The sequence below is a fragment of the Chelon labrosus genome (genome assembly GCF_963514085.1).
Source record: "Chelon labrosus genome assembly, chromosome: 17".
In the NCBI taxonomy this organism is placed as follows: domain Eukaryota; kingdom Metazoa; phylum Chordata; class Actinopteri; order Mugiliformes; family Mugilidae; genus Chelon; species Chelon labrosus.
This window is the reverse complement of record NC_140350.1, coordinates 14,253,042-14,278,664: the sequence shown is the minus strand read 5'-3', so window position 1 is coordinate 14,278,664 and position 25,623 is coordinate 14,253,042. Positions and strand designations below refer to the sequence as shown.

General features: G+C 41.4%; 2 protein-coding genes across 2 annotated transcripts in view; one reads left to right on the top strand and one right to left on the bottom strand.

The window, feature by feature from the left end:
- Window positions 1-22,324, bottom strand: part of pds5b (PDS5 cohesin associated factor B) — a 28,892-nt gene extending 6,568 nt beyond the window's left edge. The window contains exons 1-23 of the mRNA XM_084564100.1: window positions 22,258-22,324; window positions 14,876-15,003; window positions 14,294-14,497; window positions 13,780-13,866; window positions 11,395-11,492; window positions 10,354-10,480; window positions 9,843-9,923; window positions 9,293-9,433; window positions 8,347-8,462; window positions 7,890-7,984; window positions 7,530-7,675; window positions 5,113-5,264; window positions 3,461-3,574; window positions 3,245-3,326; window positions 3,103-3,151; window positions 2,799-2,938; window positions 2,036-2,151; window positions 1,833-1,938; window positions 1,343-1,503; window positions 1,071-1,194; window positions 626-784; window positions 422-490; window positions 106-242 (exon numbers count right to left, since the gene is read on the bottom strand). Of these exons, the coding sequence (XP_084420226.1) occupies window positions 106-242; window positions 422-490; window positions 626-784; window positions 1,071-1,194; window positions 1,343-1,503; window positions 1,833-1,938; window positions 2,036-2,151; window positions 2,799-2,938; window positions 3,103-3,151; window positions 3,245-3,326; window positions 3,461-3,574; window positions 5,113-5,264; window positions 7,530-7,675; window positions 7,890-7,984; window positions 8,347-8,462; window positions 9,293-9,433; window positions 9,843-9,923; window positions 10,354-10,480; window positions 11,395-11,492; window positions 13,780-13,866; window positions 14,294-14,497; window positions 14,876-14,983 (2,612 nt within the window). The 5' untranslated portion in view covers window positions 14,984-15,003; window positions 22,258-22,324. The remainder of the gene's footprint in view (window positions 1-105; window positions 243-421; window positions 491-625; window positions 785-1,070; window positions 1,195-1,342; window positions 1,504-1,832; window positions 1,939-2,035; window positions 2,152-2,798; window positions 2,939-3,102; window positions 3,152-3,244; window positions 3,327-3,460; window positions 3,575-5,112; window positions 5,265-7,529; window positions 7,676-7,889; window positions 7,985-8,346; window positions 8,463-9,292; window positions 9,434-9,842; window positions 9,924-10,353; window positions 10,481-11,394; window positions 11,493-13,779; window positions 13,867-14,293; window positions 14,498-14,875; window positions 15,004-22,257) is intronic.
- Window positions 22,325-23,700: 1,376 nt separating this feature from the next.
- zar1l (zygote arrest 1-like) lies at window positions 23,701-25,576 on the top strand. Its single transcript, XM_084565351.1, has 4 exons — window positions 23,701-24,291; window positions 24,804-24,896; window positions 24,987-25,061; window positions 25,215-25,576. Exons 1-4 carry the CDS (start codon window positions 23,716-23,718, stop codon window positions 25,356-25,358), a joined length of 888 nt encoding a protein of 295 aa, XP_084421477.1. The 5' UTR covers window positions 23,701-23,715; the 3' UTR covers window positions 25,359-25,576.
- Window positions 25,577-25,623: the final 47 nt, after the last annotated feature.

The window sequence follows — 25,623 nt, the reverse complement described above, 5'->3', positions numbered from 1 at the left end:
CTGAAATATGATTATACTTTGAAGATAAAGCTTTCTTTAAGATGCTCAGGGGGTTGACACACCCAGGACATCAGCTTAGGTTAATAAGTGTTTTTCTTTATTTACCCCATCCTGCCCTGCTCAGTCAGGTCTCCATCACTGTGTAGAATAGCTGTGAGCATCCTCAGCGTGGAGTTGCCTGATTTGCTCTGGTTGTTCTTCACACCTAGTAACCACCTCACCATCAGCTTTATGCCCTGGATCTGAATGGAGGACAAAAGTAAGAGTCAAAATTCATCTCTATGTCAATGACTATTCAAATGAACCTCAAAGGTAAACACACAAAGTAAGACAGACGATTACGGCTGCTCTCTGAATGTATTTTTAAGTTTAAATCATGATAAAGACAGAGCAGTAGACTTTACAAGGGTGAAAGACTGACCTTGGCCAGAGTCTCTGGGGACACTTCCTCATCAGGAACCCAAAGTTTGGTTGTCTTCTTGCCCGGGACCTAAAGAAAACAATCCGTTAAGCCTACTTCACATGATATAGACAGGGCAGAACGGTCTCAGGGCTTTTATCTGGATCCTAAAAAAAAAGAAGCCCCAGCTGTTTAACATTAGGGCTTTTTTTATGACATGCGTACCCTGTCGTTCATGAGCAGATCCTTCACGATAAAGTTGGCGACTAGAGATTTGAGTGGTGCAGCAAACTGTTCTGGAGCCAGCTGGGCGAGATGACCCAGGGTGGTCAAAGGAGTGATGAGCTGCTCCAGGTTAGCAGGGTCCAGGCCTTTGTGCAGTGGCTGGAGGAACACGCAACATTTAATTTCATCCACAGTCAGAGATGCAGGTCTACTTGTGGGCAAAACCACTTGAAAACATATCTGACAAATAGTTTAGGACAAAATTCATATGCATCCATGTTTTAATGTTTACTATTCAGGACGTGAACACTTTTTAATTAACATTTTTTGACTAATTTGGGCACATTTATCATCCATCTAAAACAGCCAACCTAGACTTGTGTAATTTATTGATTCACATGTTTTTTTTTGTCATTTATAAAAGCAAAGCGATGAGCTGACTGACCTCAAAGATCTGGGCAAAGTGTGTGTCTCTGTTGGTGAACATGGCGTTGATGCAGTGGATGGCATACTTGGCCTGGCGAGGTGGGCCCCTCTTGGCTTTGGCCTGCAGTACCGGCAGTAAAACACTAGGGGGAGCAGGCAGGAAAACACCATTAAAAGCCAGGAGAAGGTAGAACGCTTTCTCTCTCTCAGAGTGCAGGGTGTTCTGGTCAGTGTCACTATATGTGTTGCACTATAAGCTAAAAACAAAATGACTGAAAGCAAGAAACATACGATTTGATATGAGGGAAACTCTCTTCCATCTTGCTGCCCGTGTTCTTGAAGATCTGTAAAGCGGCCTCGGCCACCTTCTCGTCGTCCATTTTCAGGCAGCCCAGCAGAGACTCAAACGTCTCTGCAGAGTGGAACGACACCGGGTGTGTGAACGACAGCACCTGTGTGTGTGTGATGATTAACAGGTCAAACAACTGGTTGCTGATGAATCAACATTTTTTTCATGATCGAAATCTTCATAAGAGGTGCTGAATATATTTTTCCTGTTTCAGCAGTTTTACTCATAAATAAAACCGTGTTCGTTTACTTCTCTGATTACTTTTCAGTGTTGCAATACAAACACCACAGAAGCAGAACTGATCCTGTGATTTAGATTTTTTCCGACCCCATTTTATACAAATTGTGCAAAGTCATGAAATAATGAAATATATAACATTCATATCATAACTTGCTACCAGATATTTTTTTTTAGAGATAAACTGGGTGTTACCTTTAGTAGCTCCAGCCCTGCTCTGATGGCCTCTTCAGTGGGAACGCCCTCCTCCTCATCATCAGCTGTTCCGTCTATCGATTTGTTTACCTGTTTTATCAAAGCGCTGATAGATGACAGGGAGAGAGGTAAAACAAATCACATTAGAATTAACAATCACTGCTATTCGTAGTTGTTATTAATTAATGACACACGTGATGTACCTGATGGACTCTGTGTCGATGTGCACAGGAGCAATCCTCTCCAGCAGGAACTTCACCATTTCCAGGAATGGATTGCTGGGCTGTTTGGGGCTGCCGAGCTTTTTAGTGATGTCTCGCTGAAAATATGACAAAACAAACCTTTTAGAACTGTTAAACCATAACCACTCTAAAGTGATACTTGTGCAGGTGTAGGTTTGCTATGTGTCCCATGCTGTTGGCCATAGATCAGAAAAGGTCAGTGTTAGCTTCTTCCTAAAGCGTTTTTGTGTGTGTGACTACGTCAGGCTACATCCTGCTGGGGATGGTTGCTGCCATCATGGAGTGTCATTGCTATGGGGTGGGGGTGTCTGGTCTAGGTGGGTGGTACATGTCTAAGTAACATCCACATGAATGTCAGGTCAATACATTTCCCAGCAGAACACTGAATTGTCACAAGATGGTCAATGATATTCACTTCGCTTGTCAGTGGTTTTAATGTTGTGGTTGATTGGTGTATACAGAGAGCATATACTGTCACAATACATACTGCTACAAACAAACCCACACTGAAATATTTAAGACTTTAAGTTAAGAGTTTCTTTACTAGTGCTGAACAACAAAACAATGTGTCAATGTGAGACTTTTGAGAAAATGTCAAATTCATGATAAAATAAAATAAATCCAATAAAAGGCTAACAATTCAAATAAGAACAAAACCAATGGTGACATGACATTATTTCAATCAGAGTACACTGTGACCGTGCCTAGAAATGTCAACACTCACCACACAGACTTCAGCCTGCTTGCAGGAGCAGCTGGGGCTGACCAAGGTTTCCAACTGATCTCTGATTCGCTCGTCATCATCCAGGACCTGAGCCAGCTTCTTCACGAAATCCTGAGCCTTACCCGGGTCTGGCAGGTTTCCTGTAGACACAGAGAAGCTTGTGTTAATATGGGAAAGCTTTTGAAATAAGGGTGGCACGGTCACATGTTACAGCAGTCCTCAGTATTCAATATATTTCACCCATTAGCGTCAGTTTTCTGAAACAAATTCAATTTGTTTAACTCATTTAAGAGAGATCTCTTACTTGTGATCACCATGACTTTGGCAAATACAGCCTTGCTGGACGCCTCAGACTAAACAAAACAAAACAGAGAACAGTTCAGAAACACAGGACAAGGTTTATCTGTTAACCTAAGGTTTCGTTGTGTGCGCCAGTCAAGAGTTACCTTGGGCTTTTTGACCAGGTCCAACAGGTCTTTGACATGATGTCTCAACAGATTCTGGCACTTCCACATCTCATTCAAAGCTCTGCGAGGGACAGACATGGTAAGAAGAAAGGGTTGTAGTACAGTAGAAAGATAACAAGCTTTCACTCTGGACATTTTCTTCAACAAGCAGTGTTATCTTAAAGACGCTTACTAACGAACTTAAAAACAACTTACTTCACAGCATTCGTGTCCAGGGTGGCATACAGGTAGTAAAGACACTTCATCCTCTCAGTGGTTTCCAGGTTGTGAGGAACCATGTACTGGGCAAAGACCCGCTCAACCAACAACCTAAAGCATACAAAGGAAAACAAATTACACAAGTGTTAAGTATTCCTGCTAACACATTATGCAGAATAAAAATTACATCACATCTCTCCATTCTTAGGAAAACTTCACTGGCTACAAATTTGCTCTACGATTAATTTAAAAAATGTTATCGATTTCTTTTCAGGCTCTTTACAGCCGGGCTCCAGACTATATTTCAGAACTGTTCTCCCTCTATTAATATGCATGCAGCCTGCGGTCCCCAGACAAGGCTGTGCTGGTTTTTCCTGGGGTTTAGATTCAAGAGCAGACAGGGGCCGAGCCTTTTTCAGTCACCAAAGCTAAGGGGTGATTTGCTTGAGAAGTCCAGACTCATCACATTACTATTGCCTCTTTTAACTGGTCAGTTATTTTAACATTATTACATTGTTTTAATTTATTCTTTTTACATCAGTCTGTTCAGTTTGCACACAGAGTGCAAAGCCTGTTAAAGAACTGGAAGGTGCCATAGAAATAAAATAATATTATTTTTATTATTATTATTATATTTGTGTAAAATTATTTATCTAACATCCCTTCCAAAATTAAGAATAAAATAAATTATTTCATTATCAAAAAAAAAACAACAACAATGCAAAGATCTTTCATGCATAAAAAAAAGCCTATTTTCAGGGTTTTTTGGGGAGAATTTGTTGAACAAGTATATCAGCACTGCCTTGTTCAACTTTTACACAGTCAAGACACTGCCAGCTACAACGCAGACTTTTCCTGTTGCCAGCTGAGCAGCTCCACTACAGCAGAGTGATTTAAAGGAAAACTACACCCACATACACTCTCCCGCTGTTCGACCCGAGATGGTGATGTCTCCTGGAGGTGTTCTTATCATCTTTGTGGTTGTTACCCTGGCTTTTTAAATAGTTAATCTTCTACTTTAGCTGGTGACATTTTGCATAACGACTCTGAACAGACCCCAGAGAGGTACTGTAGGCCCTTCACGATGAGCATGTGTAGGTGGAGAAACAATAATACACCAAACATTCTGGCTCAAAGTGAAGAAAGCGATGCTGCAGCTGTGCCATCTGGCTTTTAAAAGATAACAAAGACAAATCAAGCACAACAACTTGCAGATGAAAACAACTGTAAATGCTTCTTTAATGATATTTTCTCTCATATGGCTGCATAACTGCAGCCGACACAAGGATGTCTTTGAAAGAGGTGTTTGGTACACTGCCAAAATCTGCTGCAAAACACCTCAGTGTGATGCTAATATCTACATTTAACTGATTATCCAAAGAACAAGTTTGTCTGACGTAATTACACGCTTAAATCTAAGCTGCATTGTCAACAGAAGCTTTCGGCTCAGCGCTCACACAAATTACACAAAAGCAACTGATTCAAGGAACTCAGAGAGAGTCTAATCTGCTTCTAAAGGGAGACTGATTTGCTTTACCTTTAAACACTTCCCACATTTTAAAGGCTTCATTGACATTCATAAAGGTCTTTTGATTTTTTTTTTGGATTTTTTTAAATGTAGCACATGGGGGAAAAACAAGCACACAAACCTGTCATCAATGCTGTTCTGGTAGTAGATATGAAGCAGCTTGTCTTTGATCCAGGATATCTGTTTAGAGGCTTCCCTGCCTCCCTCCCCCTGAAGTGAGTACTTCCTGTAGATAGACGCCAGCCCCATCATGGCCTCCTTACGTACGCGCCACTGATTGGAGATAAAAGAGACATTTGCAATTCAAACTAGTTTAAAGTAAATTATTTCATTTTACAGCAGCTGTAGTGCACGGCAGAAAAAAGTGAAAACACTGACTGTGATAGGAAACATTGCGGATAAGAATATGAAGAACTTTCAAAGCCGTCCTTTCTGATCAGAGAGCCTGCTTTACAAGATAGGAACAAGTGGCATTCGCTTTTAATGGAGGAATATATCTGGTGGTGTCATTTTATTTTGCCAATTGGTTTCTCTCCAATGAACTCGTGCTGAAAAGCAACAGCAAGTCATAAACCATACTTGAGAACTATACCAAAAACTGCAAGTGCAGTTGGACACTCCGATAACATCTGTTTCCCTTCACCTGTCTGTTCATTTAGAGGCTGCGAGCAGACGCGTCCTCAGTTTGACACCATCAGCCTCTTTTTACAAAACTTTCAGACAGATGTTCTGCCTGTGTTTACGCCCCAGATCTTAACTTGATTTACTACGTCTAACTGAGAAAGAAAATCCTATAGGCTGTAATGTTACACTTGATGATGACATAAATTAAGTAGCTGTGGATGTCTGAGGACGTCAGACAAAACATAATCCAAAAAAAAAAATAATAAATCACACAACAACACGGCTGATGTAGGTTATTGCTTAAACTATGAACAACAATAATGCCATTTTGGCAGGGGTATAAAATCCCAATAAGCATGCTGCGTATACTTAAACAAATATATTGGCAATTGTCACTTTAATATCACACTCAATCCTAGAAGACAGACATGACAGAGAAGGGCTCCCTCAGAAAGTAGCTGCAATATTAAACATCCAGAGCTGTTATGATAATGAGGTAACAACACACTGTGATGGGAAGATACTTTGGTTGCAAATTGTCCACTAAGTGGGTGACAGTCCCAAATGACAGCAGGGTTACAGGACTTGATGTCCGCCATAAAACCGCGGTGAAGTATAAATTAAGCGCAACATATGTCAACAAAGATGACACAGCACAGATTACAAGCATCACCATCCAATAAAAGGACGCAAAGTTGAAGCATATACAACATACGCTCTCAGGGTCACCTCAAACACTCACTGTCCATCTTATTAAGTACAACTGTCCAACTGCTCATTAACGCAAATATTTAATCACCCAATAACATTGCATTAACTCGCATTTAGGCAAGTAGCTAGAACCGAGCATCGGAACGGGGAAGAAAGTTGATTGCAGGGAGTTTGAATGTGGCACGGTTGTTTATGCCAGACTGGGCTGAGTGTTTCAGAAACTGCTGATCTACACAACCATCTCTAGGGTTTACAGGGAAAGAAGATGGGCTACAGCAGCAGAAAGCCAGACAGATAAAACAACACTGCTGCAGCTTAGAGATGGAGATAGAAAATAAGGCGTCAATTTGCCACGGCTCATTGAACTTCAGGTTGATGGTGGTGTAATGGTGTGGGGGATATTTTCTTGGCACACCTTGGGCCCCTTAGTACCAATTGAGTATCGTTTAAATACCACAGCCAATTTGTCCACTAAGGGGATGACAGTCCCAAATGACAGCAGGCTAACAGTACTTTAAGTACCATATGAAACAGGGGTGAAGTATAATTTAAACCCAACATATAATATGTCAACAAAGATGACATAGCACAGATTACAAGCACCACCATCTAATAAACCTTTGGCCCCTTCAGTACCAATTCAGTATCGTTTAAATACCACAGCCTGTCTGAGTATTGTTGCTGACAATGAGTATTGTTGCGGACAATGAGCTTACTTTTATCACCACAGTATATAGCCATCTACTGATATTTCTAAAGGACTATGCACCTTATCACAAAGCTAAAATCATCTCAGACTTGTTTCTTGAACACGACACTGAGTTCATTGAACTCAAATTGCCTCCACATGCACCAGACTTCAATCCATTAGGGCACATTTGGAATATGGTGGAAACAGGAAGGCAGCAACTGCACCATGCCATGATGTCAATATGGACCAAACTCTTTAAGAAATGTTTTAAGGACCTTGTTGAATCTATGCTAGAGAGGACTAAACCCATTCTGATGACAAAAGGGGGTCGTACCTGGTACTAGCAAGGTGAACATAACACGGTGGCCTTTCCCCATGTCTCAGACACTACTAAGGGATCTTTAAACACTGAAAGGAACTAAGATTTTATAACATTTACCCCCAAACTCAAAACCTAGATCTATATACAGAATATTGACACTTGCACAACACTTTCACATTTGCCCACTTACTCTCTTGTCCAAGGTCCTCTCCTTTACAAAATTCAGCAATGCATCATTGACCAGAGACAAGTCTTTCTTGGCAGCGGTTACTATAGAGACGATGACGTCGTGGCGGATGGCCTCCTCTGGGTCATGTGACCGGACCCTCAAGAATTCTGGGAAAGAAAACGGGAACAAATGAGTGGGATGTGAGAGAACTGGCCAGGGATCTAAAACTGTTAAAATACCAGGCAAATACTTCTCATCTGATCTAGAGCGTGCACACACTTCAAAGACACGGTAATAGTAATTTATTAAGAGGAGTTGTAGAAATGGGGTTCACGCCCGTACATTTCTCACCACACAAAATCACTGCGTGAATATATTTACCTGTGAGGTCTTTGGCCAGGTCGGGGTGGTTCATGAGACAGTGACTGGCAAACTTAACACACTCCAGTCTGATAGGCACATGGATGTCATTAAACCTGTTGGGTGAAAGAAATCAGCAACTTTAAAAGATTGTTTTTTGTTTCCATTTTCATCATTTAGACAAAAACAAGTCAGCAGATATCTGAGAGCAAACACAGTGTTCAGGAAGTCAAGTTTAGGATTTTAAGATGCATCAAACTCACAAAAAAGAAATCTAATTTAAATCATTGTTTAAAAAAAGTGATAATGTTGAGACTAGACACTATGTGTAAGAATAAAAGGTTATGCTTTAATCCATCAGTAACACTCAACCAATGCATGTTGGAAAAAAAAAGTAAGATCTCTGTTCATGTACACATGAACATATTTTCAGGCTTTAAGGATCTGTGAATGCCAGGGCCAAAACACCTAAACCCACCTGCCCAGGTAACACTGCCAGAGTGGTTTGTTCTGCGCAGCCAACTCTGAGTCCTTGGCTCCAAACATCTTAGCCAGCAGCTTCACCACCTGCAGCCTCTCGTCATTATCATTACTCTGCAGAAATAAGAAAAAAAGGAGAGAGAGAAATGATGCACCGAAATTGACTGCGTCAACTGGACAGACGCACAAAGTCGTTTATATTAACCACATTGAAAACATTAGCATTTTTTGTAGCATTTAATGGCAGCTGTTTTGGTATCGATTTTGTTTTTAGAAGGAGACGTGGAAAAGATGAAACAGCAGAAACAAAGGAAGGCACAATGAGGTAAGGAGCAAGGACAATGGATAGCAGAGCAGAAAAGAACCCGGAGAGATTACGATGAATAAAATTATGAGGAAAAAAAATGAACGAACATGAGCGAGAAAGACGCAGAGAGAGAGAGGGAGAGAAAGCGGTTTGTGGCAGAGAGATTTTTATCGCAGCTATTATTTGGAGGAGACAGCAGTGATCTACACTCCCTCTGAACAGTTAATGAGCGTTATCCATCAGCAGGACGCCTTTATGAGACGCTGCAGAGGCAACATTATGCTGACTGGCTGACTGCTTTATCTTTCTAATATGAAACAACAAACCTGCAGAGAAAGACAAAAAGGGCAGTTCTGTGGGTACTGATCAGAGAATTCAGGTCTTTGTTGTGGAGTGTGTATAACCTCCAACACTAGTGTAAGCATTGTTGCCACAACTGCCACTAATATTACAGCAAAGACTAATAATTGTCATTCGGCCAGTTGTCCTAATTAGGTTCAGTAAGGCGTTCTGCGCTTAATATGACAGCTTTAAGATACCAATATTAATTATTAAGCTACTTAACATTAAGTCTAAAAATCCATTCATTAGTTTAGTGCCTATATATTTGATTAAAGCGACGTTTGACGCTCTTTACCTTGAGTTTAAACTCCAGCTGTGGCAGCACCGAGAGCAGCAGGTGGCTGTCGATATTGTAAAGCTCCAAGATGAGGTCGAACACGTGTTCGGAGAGATCACTGACTGAGGTCTTTCCCAGCATCAGCACCTGGTTGAAGAACTGATAAAGGAGACAGAGAGGAAGGCATAAGGTTGCTGATAAAATCCTCCATCATTCTACAACTCAAACAGCAACTTTTGAAAGACGTGGCTTGTTTTTCCAGACACACAGGTGTTTAGATTGTATTAGTCTGGGTTTTTAGTAGGGCTGTCAAAGTTAACAACATTTTTTCTTAATGCAGTTAATGTGCATGGGCTCTGTGGTTTGACCACATAGCTAATGAAACCCGGAAGTGATGCTCCCCAAGCTTTGTTTCGGCCAAGACTTTTCTAACATGGCTCACCCAGGTTTAAATAGTGGCCGTGTTGATGTAACGCTCTTACGATTACTTCCGGCTACATGACACAAAAGCAATATGAAAGTGTAAAGACATACTTTAAATAGGAGTGGGTCAAGTATGTGATCTTACATTGGTGATGTAGGGTTCGATTGCTTGTGCAGTCCTCTTCAGCAGAGCTTTGGCCAGGTCGTATGCTTGTTTATTCAGATTCTAGAAAGACAGAGGTGGGGAAAAAAAGTAAAACACCAGGTCAGCAAGATATGCAGAAAAAAAAGGGAGTAGTTCATTATTTCTTGTCCCATTAGGATACAGAAGGCACAGATGTTCACACATATTTGCTTAAAGCTGCTTTACCTATTCTCACCTGCAGGGGTCTCACTGAATTACAGGGTATGGAAAATTATATTGTCCTCAGTTCACCGACAACATCAGCTCTCTTCAGACGTCCCCTACTGTGCAGTTTCTGCTTGTATCACCTTTCATGCTGGTACTATTTGTGTGTATATTTGAATGTAAATGATAAATGCTTTCATCCACTTTCCAATATGCCTCTCATTCACCGACTTACTTACTTACACACACACACACAGCTGCTACTAACGTTCTCGTATCTGTGCATATTCACACGTTGTGCACGTACCTTGTGTGCTGGCACCAGGTTGACCAACACGGTGTCCAGCAGCTCCTGCGATACAGTGTCTCCCTCGCAGATGATGGAGCTCATCAGGTCCACCATGTGCATGTGCACCTTCTGGTTGTGGCCGTTGCTAGGGAAACAAGGCATCAAAGGTCACAGACCACGAAGGGCATCTTTGCATGAGTTAAAAGTATTCAACACTGGTTCCTATTGGGGCAACAACTTTAAATTTTTAAATCTAAATGACAAGTATTCATTGACAGTGCTTGGTGTGTGTGCAAGAATCTGTAACAGTTTAATTGCACGGCATCTAAAGTTTACTTGGCGGCAGCAGGCATTTTGTAGGAATTTGTGTTTTTACCTCATTATGAAAACAAACCTGACCACACAGAAAATGTCTGAGCGACTGTGCAAATGAATTGATCGCACAGAGTGGCTCTAGTGTGCTCGTAACGATGTGCATTACAGCAGGAAGTAAAGCTTATTACCTAGATTTGTATCTCAACGACTGCTTTCCTAAACGCTACCAGGCATTACTAGTCTCATTACCTCCCATTCACTGGAAGAGTCACTTACACATATATACCTACACAAACATGAGGGTTGCATTCACCTACACCCTATTGGCTCACTGCAAATATGTCAAGTAGAAAGTTCTTTTGATCCTTTAACAGCATGTAGTTTAAAGAAAAAGCACGGTGTTGGCAGACTTGACACACACACACTACCACAATTTGTTCCCAATGGCAAAGAGCCAAATTCTGTACTGCAGGATTTAGCCCTCAAGGTTGTGTTCAGCAGAGTGAAATTGAGTGGAGGAAAGAGAAGAGAGGGAGAGCAATCACAGAGAAACAGCCAGACTGCTACTGTGCGGCTTCATGATGTAGCAGCAAAGACAGACCGAGACGTTAGAGCCGCAGCAGCTCATCTCTGTCATTAAAGACCGCCACAGCCCAAAGACGAAAACAAAGAGATGTGGAAACACAAAAATCTGGGCACAAACCATGACGAACACAGTGGTTGGCTTCTGATCAAAGCACTTACTTGATGACCTGGAAGAGTGTCCTGTAAAGCTGGGTGAATATCTCATTGCTGTCTTCGAGCTCAAAGCAAATATTGTAGGACTTCACCCACGCTATATTCTGAAACAAAAAGAGGAGGCAAGATGTTAGCGACGGAACCAGGAAGGTGAGAGATGAATGTCGGAAGAGGTACCTCTGTAATTATAAAGTAACATTCACTTTTTATATATTTTTCTTGAATGTTTATTCTCCTTTTACCCTTGCTTTTGGTCTCTACCAATCTCTGGGGGAACGGTCTGCGTCTTTAGCTGTTAAATGGTCCATTATGTTCACTAACTAGCTGCTAACTGTGTTCAGTTTGGTGCTGAGTAGACAGAACCTTTCCAGTGCTTACAGCTGCAGTGACAGTAAACCTAATTGGCGGTTTATGCTTCTGCGTTAAGTTGACGCAGGGGCTACGGCGACAACGCAGACACCTGCGCACCTCCCTAGAAATTAAAGTAGCTGTGATTGGTCTGTTTGGTAGTAGTGTAATTCTGCTTTGGTATTTCCAGCTGCTTCTCCATGTCCGCAATTTTCGAATTGATTGTTTTGGATCAATAAAGAATCGGTAAGGTTGACTGAGGATGTTTAGAGATACAGACAACGAGTTGTATGACTCGTGTTCGCCGAAATTCAGCCGAAATTCAGCCGAAATTTCATAGAAGGTGACAACTGTCAAGAAAGACAGAGCACCGACTAACGTTTGGGTGGCGTTGTTACAGAGCGAGCCAGCCTGACGAGCGCACAAGTACATGAGTACAAATGGCTCGCGCCAGCGTTGGCTACGCGTGTAGGTTGCGGCGTCTAGGTCCCGCAGAGGCATAAACTCTGCTTAAAGAGAGAAGTTGCAGGCCAAATAATGAGCAGAACCTCAGTATAAACATTTGAAGCTGCAGATTCAGGTGATCATTCTTTGAAGGGTATGTTCCCATTTCATGTTAGATTGGAAAAAAACAATAAAACCAAAAAAATAAAAAATAAATAAACATCCTTTGTATGATGACTGCATTTAATGATTAGAATTTAATTGCTATTGTGAGTGCACAGTAATTATAATCATTAAAACTGCACCATTTCCTATATCTCAAAATAGCTTCAGGCTTCCTATTTATTCCCTGATTATAACAGATGTTTTTAAAATCACAATTTTAATAATCTCCCACTTGCAAACAAGAGCCACCGACTTCCAATTAGAGACCATTTGTCCTTGGATTTCAATCTGAGATGGCTTCTTGGTGCAAACTCATAAATAATCATAAACCCCTTGAAAGCAAAACAAATGACACACGCAAGGAGACTGAAAAACAAATTAGACCACTGATGAAGAACATCAGGGTGAGATTCTCTTAAAAAGAAATTGCTAAAAATACTGAACATTGTCATTATCCATTCTGACTTGGTGTTTAGCAGAGTTCAGTCTCCTGCTGCCTGAAGGAGATTAAATTAAAGTAAAAAAAAAGCTGCTAGATCACTGCAGATATAAACTTGTCTTCCTTTAAGTTCAGTTGCACAGCCAGGAAGAGTTCACAGTGTGTTGGAATCACCACTGCTTCCTTCTCTTCATCTCTACACTCTTAGTTATTCCACAGCGTTATTAATACAATGCAATTACATAAGCCCTTGAACACACACACAAGCATTAGTAAACACAATCAGAGAAGAGATCAAATGCTGAAAAAATGAATAATTCAGTGAAATAAAACATCTAGAAACGCCCACATGCAACAAATTAACCTCTGGAAGTTCTGCACAGGTTAAATTGTTCACATAAACGTCACGAGTAAGTATCCCTGTAGCCATTTATAGCTGTTAAATAAAATATCGTTCCACCAGCAAGAAAATAGAAAAAAAAAAAAAAAGAATATCACTGGCTTCCCTTTCCTAATGAAGATATAGCCGATTGCTTCACCGAAATCATATTAAAAGCAGGAGTAGATGAATGTTTACATAAAATGACCTGACACAAAAGCAGGTGGCATCATTCAGAGGGGTTTTTCATAAAGATTACTCTTAAATAAAGGCTTACTTTTTTCAGGGAAACCTTGTTTAAGATTAAATCAATCTGGACTTCCAGTTACCATAGAAACGTATCCACAATATTTCAGGATTAGCTCCAATTCATTCCTAAGAAATAAAAATGACTGCGTGTGGAGTTTTTCTCCCACAACATAAGTACACGATGCATACAATTCTTTTTAATATTACAATATTTCAGTCTATAAATACTCATTTCAAAGGGTTAACTAATGGATATAAATATGTCCGTGAAGACATCTGCACCAGTGTCCAAAGCCGAGCTAAATTAGTTTAGGATTTAGCATCAGTATAAAATGTGACCAAACCTCAAATAATCAAAGTCACCTACCTCCAGCAGGTAGAAGTATCTGTTGAACTGTGCACTTTTCGTGTCCTCCAGTCCTTTGAGCTGTCTGGTGATGAACATGAAAATGTCCTGGAGAGAAAAAAAAAACAAACAAAGACACACGCGGTGAGTACGCTATACAAGCAGCTGCAGTCACTGACAGAACTTAGACATGAGAAAGAAAGAAACACATGCAGAAAAATGTTAAGAGTGATCGACAAGAGACACCTCTTTATTCAACACCAACTGTGAAAACACTGACACGATGTGCTGCATGTTAAGACCTGTTGATGAATGCCGATTTGTGTTTGACTACTAAACTGCATGTGTTTATGTAAGCTCTATAATAAAGTGTGAATCATGTCACATATTCTGCCAAATGCTGCACAAATTTGGAACATCAGTTTGTTAGTGAATACTCCAGAGGAGCTGCAGTGGGGTTATGTAATTAAAACAGTAATGTAATTTTGCATTTATTTATTTTTAATATGAGTGAGCAAAATCTTCATCATCGTACCTTGAGTTTATCTGGAGAGGTGTAGGGCGCCTCTGGTGCATAAATCCTGAATATGTCCGCCAGACAGCAGGCTACCAGCAGACGCACATCCTTGTCTGGGTGTTTGAGAAAGAAGTCTGAGGCCAGGTGGAGGGCCAGATTCAGGTACAGCTCCTTCTCTTCCTCAGAGTCCTGGTCCATGTCCATGAAGGTCTTCACCACCATCTGGAAAGGGTTAGGGTATATTAATTACTGGCTGAGTTTGCCAAAGAGCTAGCTGGGGGATAGCAGACATCAATCCAAGACAATTAGGCTTGAAATCCTTTCTGTTTCTTCAGGCACAGCATGAAAAGTAAATATTTCAATAATAAATCAGTAATAATTAAACATTTGGAGCAATATGAAACAGACCCAAACAAAGTCTTATTAATTAATATCCTACTATGAAACAATATTAATTCTTAACAAGCCCATGCCTATTTTAAAAGAAGAATCGTGCAAGGCCTCCAGCAATGTGATAATATCATACTGAGAAGCCAGATGTGTAAGCACAGCGTAAACAGAGGAGACATGGCTGCAGCATATTGGGAGAAAGACACTGACCTTGAGCCTGCGGACCATTTCCTCTTTGGAGATTTTGTCAGAGATCTCCTTGACCCCCGGAGGGTAGGTCACCTTCCCGTCTGCGGCTCGAGCTTTAGAGTGAGCCATCCTCTTTAGCTCTTCACTGCCTGAGGAGGGAAAAAATAATATTTCTAATAAACCGGGAGAGTATCTTGGCAGTTGTGTGAGAGAGAAGAGAAACAAACCTTGAAAAATTGCTGAATCCCAACCGAAAGCAAGAAAAGTCTAAACAGTTCAAAGCTACCAAAGAAGTCTGCAACAGAGCAACCTCTGAAATATTCAGCGAGGTATTCACGGCACAGTAAGTGCAGGATGAAATGACTGCTTTTCAGAGAGCACGGCTGAATATTCACCGTGTGCCGCAGCTTCCATTGTGTGTGCCACTTTTCATTACCGCGGCAACTAGCATGTCACCAAATTTGAGTTTAGATTATTCACATGACGCAGAGTGGGTTTTGGCGTTCAATTTGGTGCACCACTCGTGGCCTCATCAGGGACGCAGCACTTTGGCAACAGCTACTAAACTAACCCGTCTCACCCTTCCACTGATTTGTGTCCATTAACGATATTAAAACATCAGAAATGTGTCCACACGGGAAGATGACTTCTTTTTTTCCTCCTACATCTTACCTACATCCCCATTTGTCAGGCAAAAACACAAGCCTGACTCATGGTTTATAAATACACAAGAGTCTGCATGGTGAGCTGAGCAGGTAATGTTTCCAAAAAGAAATGCATCTTATACACTGCAGAAGATGTTCAGAAAATATCTGAAGAATTAAATACAAAAATCCATCCAATCTGGGAGTGTGATAGTGTTTTGCTACCAATATATTAGAATACCACAATCTAAGAACTGGGACGAGACAATGTGCCTCATTCACAAATTCAAAATTGATGCGATGCCACCACCAGCATGAATATTTCAGGGTTTTGCTGGCCCCAACAACAAAATAACCAAGTTGAAGAGTTCATCTTTGTCTCTGACGACGTGTGTTGGGGATTTTTTCGATTCATATCTTAATTTATCAAGATAATTTACATTCATTGGTCATTTTTATTAGATTTACTAGTGAATACGATGCCTTCCTGCTCTGAATCTTAGCTTCATGAAGGTTATGACATTCAACTGTGTTTTATGTTGGAGGCTGTGGTTTGTAGTAGGGATGCCCTGATCGGTATCAGGGCCGATACAGGCATTTTTAAATGATTGGATTGATATTGGGCTTCAGCTAAACCCGATCTTTTGTAGTTATTTATCTTAAGTCCGCCATAAATCAAAACCACGTCCCTGTAACGTCAAAGCCTTTTCGTCCTCTTCTGTTTTAATGGTAGTTGGCTATCGGCAAAGCTAAAAGGAAAACAAAGAAGTAGACGCCTTCTTCTTCTTCTTCTTCAGTTTTACTGAATAAAGAAGAATAAGATGACCCCAAATCATGTGACTAAACATGTCTACTGTGTGGAAGTACTTTACTGTGGAAAATGAAGTCAGTCAGACAGATAGTTGTAAACAACACTGCACACTACATTAAAAAAAAAAAAGTGTCAGCGTCAATGCAAAAAATATTCCAGAGAGGGTTATGGAGTTTATGGTGCTGGATGACCAGAGCATTTCTGTGGAACACCAGTGTTTACAGTCTGTATGAGCTTCTGGAGCCAAGGGGAGGTACCCACTCCACGCTACATTGGCTTTGGGAGTGCTCCTCCAGCCGCACGGTGCATATGTGATGTAGGACAATTCAAGTAAGATAAGGAAAGCCTTTATGAACGTCAAGGGGAGGAGGTACTGGATCAGAGGCCAAAGAAACTTCCCTAGTTTGTAATATATTTGAGTTGCATTGTGTTTTACCGACATGTTTCTGTTGTTTTGAAAAACCCATTTTAGTCAGTGGGCCAGGCTAAATAACAAAAACTCTTATGTGTTTAATTTAACGTCACAAACTACATCCTTCAAAATAATCATACAGCTGAGTTAATACCTTTCTTACGTCATTCCAACATAAACTGAAAACCAACAATGGACTGTTGTATTACAATGCATTGTTTTCACACGTGTGTGTAATGTTTTGGCAAGTAATCCTTATCCAAACTCTTAAAACAGACAGTAGATACTGCACGTAGTCAGCAGTGAAATCAGATGATTAATCAAAGCTACAGAGCAAATGATTATGTGGTGAGTCATACACAGAAACCACACAATACAAGTGTCAACACCAAGAAACTGAAACGTTGCATGGATAACAGGGATTCCCCCCCCCCCACAGGAAACTGGTTAGCTGAGGTGTTAAGCACGGCCCGCCTCAAGACTTTGGGGTATTTATTTATTGTAACCACGGTTGTCAGCTGTGACATGAGTGAGGGGACATCAGGAATGCCCTCGGTGTGACTACTACTAACACACTAGTCAAGACTGGCTGGAACAAAGTGTGTCAGTGTCACAGAGAGCAGAGGACCTCCCCCAATACACATGATTGACAGTCATTTAAAATCCTCTTTCTTACTAATATTAAGCGAGGAGGTCGGTCTGGTGACATGCTCACTCATCCTACTCAGAAATCAGTAGTTACGTAGCATTCATTCATTCATTTACAACATTTGTTTTCTGTCTCACGCAGGAAAAATGCTAACTCCCAGATTACTAGGCAAGACAAAAAGTGAAAACCAACCATCTCATCTCTATACTGACCATCAAGTTAGCAGTGTAGAAACTGGGCATAAGAGTCGGGAAAGGGCCAGCACACTGCCACACAAATATAATGTCGACACGTCCGAAAAAGGAGCCGGGCATCTATTCCTGTAGGAGTGGGCCGACAACATTAAGTTGCTGAACTTGTTCGCTCCAATTTAGCCCAGATTACGCATCAGGAATTTTCTCCGTGGTGATTAACCTCTTGGCTAGCACCGCCAAACAAGTTGTTCTGACATGCAACTCAGCGACCAAACTACCCAGAGTCCTGCTTGATATATTATGGGCAAAAGTGGGTGCATTAAGCCAGATTTACGTCACACCTACGACGTAAGTATGGTGCAGTGTGACGCGCATCTCCCCAGAGATTAAGATACACATCACGGCGATGCATGCCACAACAGCTGCAATTGGTTCAACATTAATTTCCTTGTTCACGTGTCTCAGTGGGTGGGAAAGCACAGAAAATCCACCCCTCCGCCCTCCATTAAAATTTCTCAACTTTCATATTTTTTTCCTCCAACACGAGCCACTCAGTTTGTTCATCACTGTGGGAAATACCCGATGAAAAGTATGAAGATTATGAAACAATTCTGTGACACCAAAGTAGCCCACTACGACGTCGGTTCTGTGTAGACATAAACCACTAAAGTGTGGAGTATAAACCAATCTGTAGTGGTGGATAGGGACATTAACGGGGCTGTTTGTGTTGAAGGTACGATGCAGCAGTCTGGAGCAGGGTACAGAAGCCTTTTAACGGGGATCACTGCAACTCTGCAATGTCAGTCGGATGTGGCTAGTGTTATCTTGGTTAGCTGTAAGCATTGCTGCCTTGTTTGCCTAAAAGTAAACTGCATCACTAGTCTTTGCAATTAGCAGCTCAAACTGCCGTTTAATGTCAGTCATGTAAAACCAGTCCTCTCAAAGAACGGTTCAGGCAGGGAGCAAAACGGCCAGTGACCACGTCTGTATACAAGACATCCAAAAAAAGACAAGGGTCAAGGATGTAGATTTGAACTTCACCTCATAAAGAAAGGAGTTTTTTTTTTTTTAAGAATGACAGTCCACAGGCTCTTTCCCCTGAGACACTGACACGCATAGATGCAGCCAAGCCTAGCTGGGAGAATGACTGGATGATGAGGTCTGGCCACAGGGCCTTTCCCATGCCAAGATATAAAAACAAATGCTATGAAAGTTTGTTTTTGCGCGGTGTTCTGAGATTTATTACTTGGTGTATAATTACCGGACAAGTGTGTTGTAATGCGTTTATTACATTAGCTGTGATTTCAAAACAGAAGTTGTTTAAGTTTTGATTTAGAGGCAGTAACTCAAGAAGGAATGGAAATCAAACTAGAAACATATCCCACGTGCTGCGCTACCAAGAAATCCATAAATACATGACTCACTTTAGACCGGCAATAACATGATGCATGTGTAAATTACAAATTCATTAAATCCATTCTTTATAAGCAAATAACGCATATGTTGGAATTTTTTAGCAGCACGTCCAACATTCGCTAGCTCCAGATCCTCTAACGCGAGGATGCTTTTTGTCAAACTTGCACTATTGAAAGTATTTTTGGGATTTATGGTCACACAAAGATCTCACGATTTTCTTACAGTTTATAGAGAAAATTATCAAGAAAGCAATTGGCACATTCACATTTATTTCTTTACTTATTTTGCCATGAGAGTGGCATAAATGCAGTCATTTCACAGGTCATTTCAACTAATAACAAACATGTTGTCTAATTCTGACTCCTGTGTTTTAACGGTAGTGTAACAACGTAAAGAAGTCAACAGTGACTTCTCATAACTTCTAAGTGAAACCCATCATATCTTGAATGACAGAAAAATGCATGGCCCTTCCTCAAACTTAAGACCACAATTTCCTTTAAGATTTTTTTTTAACTTGGCCTGTCATGATAACTGCTTTCATTTGTTTAACAACAGAATATTTGATTATGTGGCGTAAAACTGCACAATAAAATGATGTTTTCCTTCTAGACTAATATTTAATTCAAGGTTAGACTACCTTTTTAAAAAAAAAAAACAATTAAATGCATACCGGTAATAAAGCATTAAATAAATGGACTAGATTTTTCTTCTTCTTTAACATCTAGCCTTTTTGACGCTTTAATTTGTGTTGCTTTTGACGGAGAAGAAAAATTGATTGCGATGAAGCAGTCTGGGTCAGTAGGTCTGCCGTCTGACAAAGGCGCTTGATTTAGAGGCGAGACCGCAGCAGTGAGTTATGAATCACAACCAAACAATTTCTGCAGCTGTACTTGAGCTTTTACAAACACATGCAGGGCAAAACACACACACACACACACACCGGACACTGGCTGGCAGCCAAATTGCTTGATTCTGACCTTCTTTTCCACCCCACAGCTGCTGCCAGATTCGAGTCCATCCCTCTCTCTTTCTACCACAACGACACACAGAGAGCCCTGGCAGCCAATCAGAGTAGATTATTTCTCAACCTGCCGCGTCTATGTGGGTAGCACGCACCAGGGAACATTTCACAAGATGCAGCGGTAACTAATCACATAGGGGAAAGCTTTAACATACACTCAATCTCTTCAACAGGGGCTATGTTCAACTCATCACTGGTTTATCACGGTAAAACACATTTATTGTCCCACAGGGGGTTTTCTACGCGTCCACTGCTTCTGCTCCCCCCCCCTCTAGCCTTTTTAACTACAGCTGCCAGCACAAATCTGAAGATGCAGAGGTATTCCCGTAACCTAATCTGAGCCTACGCTGAGACATCCTCGGTTTTAACCCCGTGGCTGATCAATGGGAAGGGGGGCGAGTATCAGCAAACAGAGGGCGGACTCGACACCAGCTGGTTGTAACGGCGAACTCAACGACCTCCATATGGGCACTCACACAAACTCAAAGTGAAGGAAAGTGACTGAACAGGAAAGCACTGTCCAAGACTTTGGTTCCCCCCCCCCAGGTGAAATGAAACAGACATTTTCTGAGCGGGGCACATCTACACCAGCCAAGGCTGTTCACACATGCAACAACAAAGCAGGCGAGGAAGGTTGAAATCAGTCCAAAGGTAATGATGACAACACCACCACCAGGTTGGGGATGAACCTTCAACAAGTAACACTGGTAGCATGACCGTATCATCTAAAAACAGAACGCTGAATCACGTGTCTATGGGTACGAGGCAGTGCAGACATTTTTGTATCCGTTCAACACAAGAAAACTATCAGACAAAAACAGACTACTATTATGGCAAGAATTTAAGAAAATAAAACTTCACTTAGTTTCCATTTAGTTGGGAAAAGTAATTCTGGAGGATTACAACCTGCATTAGATTTGGAAAATCTTAACCAAACAGATTCTAAATGAAACACTAGTAAATATGTATAATAAGCAGGACATACAGCAGTGTACACACTTTAACAGAATTTTATTTGCAAATTAAATATGCCTATATCAGGACATTAAAATCCACTATTGCTTTTAGGATTCTTTTCTTTCAAAGCTGAGATTTTAAGTGTCAACTCCCAATGAAACAAGTGTCTAAAAAAACAGTATTACACAGCCATATGATCAGATGTTTCAGAGACCAATCCGCAGTGTTGACGGTGACACAATCCAACAATCACAGGCTGCCAAAACACAAACACTGCAGCACCATGGTAGGTGTCTGTCCCTGCTCTTTAAAACAATTAAATCACAACTAATCCCCCAAGTTTTTGTTTCTCAAAGCGCCACTTCATCGCTCAAAGCCTTCTGACTTTCGCTGACACAGTATTAATATTAAGTAAGTGTGCGCCATAGGATGTGTGCCAACTTTCAATCATACAGCACAGACAAAAAGTAGATATTACTCAGCTGTCTGGTAGAGATATGAATTATGCATCTGAGCCACGAGTGAATACACAATTTCCGCACCAAAAAAAAAACGATAAATCTGCAATAAAAATAACAATGAGCCTTGTTGATAACAATACCTCACAGTAAGTAGTCACGTCGAAAATAATTTCGTATAGGAATAGCCGTGTAAATTAATATTAAGAGTATGGTTAAATTATTCCCACGGCACATTTATTGAGTGGAAACACGTTATGAATAAAGGTTATTGTTGTGGTGCAACAGCATGTCAAGGCCAGGGCTGTAGTAAAGCCAGACAGCCTTGTTGCTGTAATGTTGACCATGGCTAACCTAGCTAGCTGCCGTTAGCTAGCTGCTGCTGCTACGCACGCTAGCGCCTTCACTGACTTAGCGTGCCCGAGCTAACGCTAGCAGCAGCAATCTCAGTGACAGAGGGCGGACACATAGTAACGTTGCACTGAACAAAACACCCCGGCTAACAACCGTTATATCGTTAGCGATACCCAGGACCCAAACGTACAACCAAGTCGAGCCAAAGTTTTTCCCGAGCTGCCGGGACACTGAGTCAAACAAACAAGGCTAGTATTTAACTAGCTAACCGTTTTTGCGCCGCAGGACCAGATCAGCCAGCGCTGCGAATCGGACAAGGCTGCCGAGAACAGAGGGGAGCGAGGCGGGCTGCGCTCCGCCTTTTTAGCGCTGGAAACCCGGCTGCTCTACGGATTCATCCTGGATCGTACCTATTTTTTCGCAGCGGCGCCTGAAAATATTGCCACTTTCCAACCAAAACGATTTCAAAAAATGTGCATTTTCTTACCTGTTACGGTGAATTGTGATAAATCGTGTCCTCCTCTGCAGCTCTCTTCCCCCTCCTAGCTCCAAAATGGCGCCAATATGTATAGATTGAGTGCCCATGGGTACAAACCATGAACGAGCGAGTAGCGCCACCTATAGAGCGAGTCCACGTACGACTACTGAGGCCTTCAAGTGAAGGTCGGAACAATTGTTTTTTTGTAAAACATCTGTTTTAAAAGTTAAAAAATATCGACTGTGGATAAAAATAGACCTCATTCTTTATTACCTTATATTTAAATTTATAAAACATTAGTTTGCGTGTTATAATTTGTTTTTAAATGCAGTGGTACAAATAAACGAAGTAGAGAAAATCCAAATTTATTTTAATTATATAAAAATGTGTCACAATGGCACTACAACTCACACACTGAGGCAATAATATAATAGCACTTACAGAGCTACACAGACAGATACTGTTACACAATTAACAGCAATTCTTTATTGCTGTCTTTACTTCTTTAAATTCGAAACACCTAGCATTCCGACAGTGCCTGAACGCACCAAAAACCCGTGACTCGAACGAGGGCTTTTTTTTGTGTGTGAAAACGATCTCATAAATTAGACACAATAAAAATGATGTACTCATTAAGCTCACATTCATGTTTCCTCCTTGTAAACTGTATTTACAATCTACTTATCTGCTTCTCAATTGCACTATTCATGTTTTTTAGCATTCCTTGCTTATTTCAATTCAGTGTTCTACTATCAAAGCAGGCAAGGAGCCATTTATTTTCCTATTTTCTTTATGCACCGACCTATTGAGTCATATTTAGACACATCTGAACACATCTGTTCCTCATAAATGTTATAAGAACTTTTTTCGTTTTTAGAGGTTTTGCGGAAAATCAACAAAAGCCTCTTGTCAAGGTGGGTGCACATGACCAGAAAGATGCCTCACATATCTGCTGCTTGCTTTGTCTCTGTCTCTGACGGGTCTCTGGCCAACATGAGCTATAGGGGGAGCTCCAATATAATATTTCGGAGTTGCACCCCTCAAACCGAAACCACTACGCTGCAGAAAATTCCCGTGTGTGCTGTCTGTTTTCACTTTTAATTCTGAACAATAGTAACAATAGATAATTTAATTTAATTAATATGTGGGGAAACATCCCACACAATTAAAAAAATAAAAGTATAATTGATAATAATAGCGAATATATATATAAATATAAATATTCATACCACTAATATATTAGGCTAATTCATTTCAATTATTTAACATGAGCTACACAATTTATAAGTTTGCAATTTCAAGTGTAATATTCTTAAGTTTCTATACGAAGTATTACATAGTTGTTGTTTTTTATATATTTAAATGTTTGTTAATTGGAGCCTGCACACCGCTGTTTGCAATCGGCCAATCAGTGCAACTAGTTTAAATCCCAAGAAGAAGCACTTGCACCGGTTTCATGGCTCCAGGATGGAGGGGTTCCTCTCCACGTTCCCACCGTACGCCGTCTACGGTAACCCGGCCAGCGCTCCCCCGGCTCAGGGCAGCGGCTGGGGAAAGCGAGAGGGCCGCTTCGTGACCCCGCAGGGCCTCAACTACCTGGAGCTCTGCAAGGCTATCCTGTCCCAGGTCAACCCCGGCTTACCGCCTCCCCTCAAGAAAGCCGACACCAAAGAGTGCGGCGTGCAGGTGAACGCCAAGGTGGACAAGATCGTGCAGTGCTCGCTGGGTCCCAAAACGCTGTTCTGCGACGAACACCCTGCCTCCTCAAACTCCCCCAGGAGTCCGGATCTGTGCAAGCCGGACGGGAATCTGCAGTACAGCACGCCGCCTCCTCCGGTCAGCAAGCTGCGCTTCCTGAGACCCGTTTCCATCTACTCGCCGGTGTTCGACCGCAGGATCTTCATGAAGAAGCTCAGCGATGACTGTGGAAGCGAAGGAGAGGCTGAAGCCACTGAAAAGGCAGAGTCTGACGCTGACGGGGAACAAGGTGGAGAGGACGCAGTGAAGTCTTTCCACCAGTCTTCGAAGGGATCCATATTTCAGGTGGGTTGTCAAGAAAAACCTGAAGAGATTTAGGATTTAAACATGTCCACCAGTTAAGAAACTCATTAAGGCCAGATCTCCAGTATGCACATGGTGCATCTGGATTAATGTGCAAAAAAAATGACAACTAGGACTCTTTAAAGTCACCTCTGATTCCACATCTGCATGTTGTGTTAGGGTTTCCATACACTGGAACAAATATAAATATGAATTTAAAAGGGTAAAGCCTTATGCAGATCCAAATATGCTAAATGTGAGTTAAACGGAAGAATAAAAATGACAGCAATGGTGCAAGAAGTTATTTGATTGTTCCTAAATTTAACAAAAAGGCAGCCAACCTAGAGCATTTTAGGCCGCTGGAGTCTTCCGGTCTCACAAGGTTGCCTAGTTGAGTATGACAAGTGTGTCCAAGCCGCATTTGTTTTCATTCTGCATGTCATGTCAAACCCCTAAACTCTGCAGTTGCATGCAAAGATTTTGTGCACAAATGACATCTGACATTTCAAATGTAGTTCCTGGAGCAGAGGTATGGATTTTTCCACTGTAAAAAGTGCAACATCCGGTGGGAGAGTGCTTATGTGTGGTGCATCTCTGGAACCAGTAAGGTGAGTTGGCCACTGGAGTAGACGATTCCGTGCACTAACTCGTGTCTCATAATTAATAATAGTAATTCGGGGTAATCCTTATTCTGGCAGGTGTACTACAAGCAGCTCTGCCGGAAGTGTCAGGTGGGGTTTAACCCCTACCGAGTGGAGGCCATCCTCTGCAAGGTACGTACTCCTGTCTAAGAGGAAATGTCACAATATCATTGGATCACTTTGTTCAGGTATTAATACTCTATGGTTAAACTGTTTTGTGTTCAAGCAGACAGGATTTCTAACAGTTTCTTGTGTTCTTGATTCTTCCCCTCTCTCTCCTCTCAGGGTTGCTCCCAGACGTGCTGCAGCTGCGAGAAGAAGCAAAGGCACATCAACATGAAGAGGCCTCACCGTCAGGACCTGTGCTGTCGCTGCAAAGGAATGAGGCTGTCCTGCGACGCCACCTACAGCTTCAAATACATCGTGTGAGCGGCGCGAAGCGTCGCCGCGTGCGTCTGGTTACCTTTCCGATGTGTCGCGCGTTAACGAATGGAAGCTGATGCCTTCAAACGGACTCGCCAAGTAGCTGAATCTCCACCTCGATTGATTATTCGAGGTTGGCTTCTGTAAACGCTTTCCCACCATTAATCCTGGTACTTAACATGAAAAATATTTTTGTAAAAAGGAAATAAAGTTTGTGAATTATAGTTTGTGCCTCATGTTGACATTCTTGGTGCTGCTCTGTCTGGTTTGA